The 7,684-nt window shown below is 49.8% G+C and overlaps 1 protein-coding gene across 1 annotated transcript; it reads right to left on the bottom strand.

Moving 5' to 3' along the window:
* Window positions 1-540: 540 nt before the first annotated feature.
* On the bottom strand, window positions 541-7,439 carry LOC150014318 (chymotrypsin-like elastase family member 3B). The gene is made up of 8 exons (XM_090268749.1): window positions 7,358-7,439; window positions 6,331-6,416; window positions 4,135-4,232; window positions 3,879-4,013; window positions 2,641-2,777; window positions 2,110-2,252; window positions 1,318-1,470; window positions 541-628 (listed from the first exon to the last, which is right to left on the bottom strand). The coding sequence occupies exons 1-8, from the start codon at window positions 7,395-7,397 to the stop codon at window positions 611-613; spliced, it is 810 nt and encodes a 269-aa protein (XP_090124875.1). The 5' UTR covers window positions 7,398-7,439; the 3' UTR covers window positions 541-610.
* Between the last annotated feature and the right edge of the window lie 245 nt (window positions 7,440-7,684).

Below are 7,684 nucleotides of genomic sequence, written 5' to 3'. Positions count from 1 at the left end.
CTGATATGCTTATTTCTATCTAAATAATGAGCTATTTCGGGGCAGGAGCCATGCTGTCTTTCCCCTCTGAGCCCTTTTCTGGAACAAGGAATGAATGCTTGTTGAATGAATGAATGACTGTAGTCCTTCTCCCCTAGCCCATCAACGGGAGTAGAAAACACATGGCCCTTCCCACTCCACCATGAGCCTCCCAAGGAGCTGGAAAATTCAGTTTTTCTGCAGATTCTACCATGTTTTTCTGCTTACATTGAAAAGCCAGTGATTGTGTGTGGCTATACAGGGTGACCAGCTAGTTTCCCAGGACTCTCCCAGTTTCAACACTGAAAGTCCTGAGTCCTGGGAACCCTCTCAGTCCCAGGCAAATTGGGATGGTTGGTCTCCCTGTAGTGACTCCCTCTTCTCTCTGGGTCTCTCTTTTTTTTTCCTTCTCATTTTCATGTAAATGGGTTGGACCTCGTCTTGTCTTTACATATCAAATCTATGATTTTAGGAAAGGGTTGGAAGTGAAGAGGTGAGTCAAAGAAGGAAGCAAGACTTGAGTTGGGATTTTCTGAAAGAACTTTATTGTTTTTGCAGAGTGTTGATCAGTATTGTCACCCAGGTTTTGGTTCTAGTGGCTTGCCATGGTCTAGAAAAACAGAGAGAAAAATCCTCAGAATAATCTAGTTAGAAGTACAGGTTCTAAAGCCAGATGGAACTGGGTTCAACTCCCAGCCATGACATTCATTAGCTTTGTGACCCTGGGAGAATGACTTGATCTCTCTGAGCCTGTTTCCTCATCTGCATAATGGGGGTAATCATTCACCTCATCGGGGTTCTAAATTAAACTATTAACTAAGATGCTCATTACAGTGCCTGATACATATTTAAGTAGTTTATAAACGATGACTATTACTATTATGAACATTATTAATCTCCCCTGACCATTCAACTCTAGATGATATTGGTACCCTCACTGGGGCCTGAGCTTCTCCTATCACAGCTCATCATTATTGCTCCCCCCACGAGGCAGCCCTCAGACACATCTCTCTGTCCTTCATGACAAGAAAAGTCCTGGACTAGAGGGGGCACTTCATAAACACTTGTTGAAATAAGGAAGTTCAGCAGTAGTTCAGAGCTCCACCCAGAGGCCATCAAAGTTGTTGGGGCCACACTGTAGCAGAAAACATGCCCAAACCCTCTAGAATGTCACCAAAGGTCCCTTCACCACTGACCTGTAGAATCCTTTGAGTCCCTCCTCCCCCACCATTGTCCCTCCCCTCGGCACCTTGCTGAAGAGCAGCCCCTGGAGCCCTCCTGGCTAGCCTGCCTGCTCACCTCCTGGATCCAGTCATTAAAGGCTGAGACACGCGTGAACACAGTGGGCTTCCTGCGGGTGTTGCAGCCAAAGGCAGAAACGAAGCTGGTCACGCCATGGACCTGCCAGGAGCCATCTGCAGCAGGGCAGTTGAGGGGTCCTCCAGAGTCACCCTGGAATCATCAGAGAGCAGCGGGGGACTGAGGCATGTCTGAGCTTCAAGGAGTGGAATTTGTCCTGACTTGGGGGGTATTTGACCTGTCTGAACCTTAGTTTGCTCCTCTGTGATGGGAAATAGTAGCAGTCTTACGGGATTGTGAGAATTAAACGAGATGATAGGTGTATGATCTTAGCACAATGCCTAGTAGAAAGGAAGAAATTAATAAATAGTAGTTTCCATTATTAGTTCTGCAGTTAACTATTAATGTTATTGTTCATACTTATAATACAATGATAGTTTGGTTTAATTATAACTTCAGGATAACAGAGTCAAAGGTGACTTTAGAGGTCAATATCCCTTGCTGTGCTGACAGGGAAGCCTCAGGACTACAGAGGGAAAGTGACTTGCCCAGGTCAAGTCAGTGTGCCAGCTAGGACTGGAATCCAAAGGTCAAGACTCCCAGGCTGAGAATATATGTCTGGACTACTTGACTTTCTCCCAGTCAGTCCTTCTGGCCTGGAGGCTGAACGGGACAAGCAGGCAAGATTCCTCCTGCGCCTCCCAGGCAGATGGCAATGGTACCCAGGGCCCTGCCCTCTCAGCCAGGTGGCTATAGCTCAGCACTACCTCGGGAAGGTGAGAGCTGACTCACATTGCACCCGGAGCGGATGTCCCCGCCAGCGCACACCATGGTCTTCTTCAGGGAGCTGCCCCACCAGTTCCACTTGGAGCAGGTCTCGTAGTCCACCACAGGGAGCAGGGCTTGCTGCAGCTTGTCGGGGAGTGGCCCACCAGCTGTGGGGGTGGAGGGCACTGAGTGGGGGGTCCTGGGGTGCAGGGATCAGGCTGGGGTCTGGGAGTCAGGGCTGGGAGCCCCAGTGTGGGGTGGAGGGTTTGGGGCAGGCAGCTCTTCTGATGGGGAAGGTGAGGACTCTCTTCCCACTAGTTATATAGTCCTATCTGCTTTGTCTACCTGCATCCCCAGCACCTGGCACTCAGGAGACACTAAAAATGTTCAATGGAACATATTCACATGGGGGAGGATGGTGGGAGAAGACTTCTGCTGGAGGAAGAATGGGAAGAAAAGGCCAAGGACTGGTCCTAGTGTTGTCCTCAATCCCAGCTCCCAGGCCCTGTTTTTCTGTCCGCTGTCCCTGTGGCTAGGTGGCGAGTCAGCACGTACTATAGAGACGGCCCCAGCCGCTGATGTAGCAGGGCGCCTCGTTGGGCAGGATGTCCTCGGCCGGAGGGAGGCAGGCAAGCTTGACTGAGTCTCCCAGCTGGGCAGGGCGAGACAGCTTGATGAGGGCGATGTCATTGCTGGGGAGGAGGGAAGAGTCATGGAGCGTGGTCCTCTGGCCAGACCAACCCCCACCTCCCAGCCCTTGCTCCAGATATTTCACCTCCTGGCTGGACCCCGTTTCTGTCTGGGCCCCTGTGCTCCCTGTTCACCCTTGACCTTCACAAATATCCTCAGCATTTACCCCAGTGGTCCTCACACTTCAGCTGCATCAGAATCACCAGGGACTCTTATTAAAACACAGGTTGCTAGGCCCCACCCCAGAGATTCTGATACAGGGGGTCTGACTGGGGCTCGAAAATTCACATTTCCAACAAGTTTCCGCGGGATGCTGATGCTGCTGGCCTGGGCACCACGCTTTGAGACCCCCTGCTGTCTGTCTTCATCCACCTGCTTGTCTCTGAAGTCACTTCTCCTGGGTCTGAGTTCTCTCTCCACTGACCCCAGGTTCCGACGGGTCAAGGTATTATCATCATGGTTCCTCACTCCTGCTATGCACTTTTAGGGGATCCACACTCTTTTCTGACCTTCCCACTGGAAAATGCTGAGCCATCCAGATACACAATTTTGAATATGGTTGAGAGGCTTAGAGGCCCTGCCTTGCATCCTCACCCAGTGATTGCTCCTTGACCCTCATAACCCCCCAGGAAGCCCAGAAGTTCACTCTTGACAAGTGGTAAAACTGAGGCCCAGAGAAGGGCAGTGACTTTCCCAGGCCGCACAGCAGCTTAGTGCTAGAGCCTGACTCTTAGTCCATTGTGTCTCCCTTTGCCCATGGTGATGGGAACCCAGGATGCACTGGGGACGTCCATTGAATGGAGGAACCCTTGGACTTGGGAGAGCGGGTTCCAGGGGAATCCTGGGTCCTGAAACCAACTAGCCAAGTGGACTTGGGGGAGTCCCTGCCCCTCCTTGGGCTCTAGTGTCCCCTCCTTAGGGAGAGAGGTTTGGTGTGGACAGTCCTTAAAGGCTCTGCTGGCTCCACCCCTCAACATGTAGGATCCAGGTACAGGTTGCTGGACTCCGCCCCACTGACACTGGGAGTCTTCTTGGAATTGGCTTTGGATCATGGAGGGATGAAGAGAGAAGCCCCTAGGTCGCAGGCCTGAGAGTTCACTTACCCACAGGCCACGCAGTTGGGGTTCCAGAGTGGGTGCACGAAGAGGTCCTCAGCATTGATGGGGATGATCTGTTCGGGGCCCTCTTTCTCAGCCCGGTCATACTCTCCCAACACCACCTGGTAGGTCAGGGAGCTCCTGCCAGTGGAGATAAGGTTAGTCCAGGCCTGATTAGCCTCCCTCCCTCCCTCCCACAGTCACCCACCCCACTGTGGCCTGCCTGAGTCACATGCAGGGACAGGGCAAGGAGAGAACTCACGAGATGCAGTGGCCGGCAGTCATGACCCACTCAGGAGCAATGAGGCTGCCACCACAGGTGTGGTGAAAGGTTCCATTCTTCTCATATTGCAGGGAGATCTGGGGGCCAGGGAGGAAGAAGCCTGAGCGGTGTGGACCCCACCATGAGGGCTGCTACCCGTGGCTGTATGAGTTGTGCACTGTACAACTCCAGAGGACTTTGTTTATGCAGAAAACAATGGTGTCCTTTAGAAACAGGCCGTGCTGAAACTATACAACTGCTCATGGTGCAGTTGTCTGTCACTTTTCCACTAGAATCCCATTCTGACTCTGCAAAGCCCTCCAACCCCCAGTCCTATGACCTTCCTGGGGACCTCAACGTTCCCTGTCCTTTAACCTTCTGTCTTGAGAACCCCAGGGCCCTCTGTTCTATCAGGCCCCCAGTTCTTTTGAACTTCAGTTCTTTCAAGGATTCTCGGGCCCTCTGAGGCACAACCCACCCCAGGTCCTTTGCCTCTCTTCTCATTTCTTACATTCTGATTTTCAAAAGCTCGATCTAAACCAGGGGTTGGCAAACTATTGCCCATGGGCCAGTTGGGCTAATGGTCTGTTTTTGTACATAAGATTACTGGGAAATAGTCACACTCATTCATTTACATAGCATCTATGGATGCTTTCATGCTACAATAGTAGAGATACATCATTGCCATAAAAACTAATAGAACCAGAGGCATGGGACCAAGGAACAGACTGACAGTGATCAGAGGGGAGGAGGGAGGGAGAGAAGGGGAAAGAAGGGAAAGGATCTCATCAAAGAACATGTATAAATGACCCATGTACGTGGACAACAGGGTGGGGATCGACTGTGGGTAGGGCAGTGGAGAGCAATGGGGGGAAAACTGGGACAACTATAATAGAACAATAATAAAATAAAATTAAAAAACAACTATATGGCTAACAAAGGATAAAATATTCACTCCCTAGTTCTTTATAGAATAAGTTCGCTGACCTCTGCTACAAACTAGTGCAATCCAATAGGACTTTCTGTCATGATGGAAATATTTTTTATGTATCTTAAATTTTTACTTACTGATTTTTTTTTTAGAGAGAGAAAGGAAAAGAGAGAGAGAAACATTGATTTGTTATTCCACTTAGTTATGCATTCATGGGTTAATTCTTACGTGTGCCCTGACCAAGGATCAAACCCATGACCTTTGTATATCAGGATGACACTCTAACCAACTGAGCTACCCAACTGGGGCAACATTATCTAATTTTAATTAAATTAAATTTAAATAACCGTATGTGGCTAGCTGTTACTGTGTTAGTCCAGTGAGTCTAGCCCTCTGTGCCTCCCTCCACTGACTTCTATAAAGCCTTTTATCCATTTATTGCTCTTAAACCGTATGGCCATTTTATATAATTCAGGAAGTCTAGAAATGAGTCCCCCAAGATCTCCCTCCCTATACAGAGTTGGGCAAAAGTAGGTTTACAGTTGTGAGCATGGAAAACAGTTTATTCTCGTTATTATTATTTATTAACTATTCGATCTTCCAGTCAGGGTACATCAGAGAAGGAAAACTCTGACTCCAAAAAACCTCCGCTGCCTTGCGGCATACCTCTTCAGGGGAAAGGCTAAGGGAGTAAACCCCGACAGAAAATCCGGAGCCGGAGTCCCTAAGGCGGTTTGACGTTGTAGTCAACACCGGCAACTCCTGCGGCGCACCTGAAGCCAAGCTGTATTGACTCCGTCTTTCCCTTGGACCCTTCAGCTGCGAAGAGAGGGGGGGTCTGCTGCATGGGCAACAGCAGACCCTCCATATCACCCTGCCCAGGCTCTGTAGCTTCAGTAGAAGCTACACCATCGTCTCTCGAGACGGACGGATGCCGACGACGATTATTTTCCATATAAACAACTGTAAATGTACTTTTGCACCACCCTGTAAGTAGAGCCTGAAATTCCACTTAGTGCACCAACCCTTGGGTTAAACATTGCCCTCCCCAGATTCCACTTTTAACTTGTAAACAGCTCGGTGAGGGTTACAGGTTTAATGGGCAAAATATCCATGGGGAGTGGATTGTCCAAGGGTTTTCTGGCCTTTGGAAGCTGAAGTGGATACCAGAAGCAAAGCAATGGGGCAAGGACTGTATGCCTTGTGGTCAGAGCATGCGGTGCAGAGCCTATGGCAGGAAACAGTCCTGCTGGTATTACTCTTACCTGCCAGGGCCAGCTGTAGGGGACCGCGTCCTCACCATTGACCACACGGGTGGATGGGTTGAAAGAAGGTCGGCCACAGCCGGAGGCTGAAAGGGAGAGTAGAGGTGTCAATCAGCTAGAGGGACCAAAAAGCAAAGAAGAAGCTTGGATCCCAGTCCCAGCTGTGCCACAAATTAGCTATGTGACCCCATGCAAGCCTCTTCCCCTCTCTGAACCACAGTAGCCGCATAAAAACGGTGAGCATTTGGACTAGAGCAGAGTCCTAGGAGTCCAGGGATGTACATGAAGGATTTGGTGCACTTAGAACAGTGCCTAGACCTAAGAGCCTTTGAGAAGTGATAGCTATTATCACGAAAAGAAGTGACTTTGGAGTAAGACTGCCTGGGTTCAAAGTGAAGCTCTGTCCCTTGTTCTAAGATGGGCTACTCTACTTCTCTGAGGATCAGTTTTCCCATTTGTAAAGTGAGGATAATAATAGGACTAACCTCATGTGAGAATTACATGAAACAATAGAAGAAAAAATCCTTAGCATTCTTCCTGGCATATAGTAAGCACTCGATTAACGTTATCTGTTACCATCACTGTCAGCCAAAGAAGGCTGCTTGAAGGAGGTGGCCCTGAGCTGGAATGTAATATGGCAGAGAGACCAGGAAAAGGTTAGATCACAGAATATGGAGCGGGGTAGAAGGAGTGTGAGAGGAGAGTTGTAAGTTAAGTAAAGAAGCAGAAATTCCAACCTAAGCAGTCTAACCACAGAGCCCAAACTCGTCACCATTATTAGGCTATGTTTACCGCCATCATTGAGGACTCCTACCATAGCCCTTTGGGTCTTTCTCCCCAGCTGGTCCATCCATGGCTTCCCTTCCAATATCCTGTCCCAGCAGCAAGATGAAAGCCCCCACAAGCATGCTCTAGGTACAAGCTAAAGACCCCCTCCTATAGACGTTGGGTTTATGAGGCCAAGGGCAGGTAGCAGACTTCAAGGGCTCCTAAACCAGTGCAGCACAAACACAGGCTGGGGTCTTACCAAGCGCCACCAATAGGAGGGAACTCAGCAGCCGGATCATTGTGCCTTTTGCGATAGGAAAGAGACCCAGAGCCTGGGACTCTAATATAGGGCAGAGGGTTGGTAGGGGGGTGGACTGGGCCCCATTTCCGGAACAGATGGTGGAAGGCCAGGTCTCCCATGGTCCAAGGCCATGACCTCACACACTGCAGATGTGGGGCGGGGGGAGTTGTGGATAACAGCCAGCAGCAGGACCTGGAGTTCTACATAGTGCCACCTGTGTGGCCACATAAGGGAACTCTGTGGCCACACAGGTGGCATTGAATGGCCTACTGATAACAGGGGTGG

The sequence above is a fragment of the Furipterus horrens genome, unplaced genomic scaffold, assembly GCF_987537825.1.
Source record: "Furipterus horrens unplaced genomic scaffold, mFurHor1.1.pri manual_scaffold_3, whole genome shotgun sequence".
Lineage (NCBI taxonomy): Eukaryota > Metazoa > Chordata > Mammalia > Chiroptera > Furipteridae > Furipterus > Furipterus horrens.
Note: the sequence above shows the minus strand (reverse complement) of the source record. Positions and strands in the feature narration are given on the sequence as shown.

Bases quoted from the DNA above. Each gene is read 5' to 3' on its own strand.
- LOC150014318 (XM_090268749.1), bottom strand. From the start codon at position 7,397: ATGATCCGGCTGCTGAGTTCCCTCCTATTGGTGGCGCTTG. The intron at 6,417-7,357 runs GTAAGACCCCAG...TCTCCCTTTCAG, and splicing joins CCTCCTATTGGTGGCGCTTG to CCTCCGGCTGTGGCCGACCT. The intron at 4,014-4,134 runs GTGAGTTCTCTC...CTCCACTGGCAG, and splicing joins ACTGCCGGCCACTGCATCTC to GAGCTCCCTGACCTACCAGG.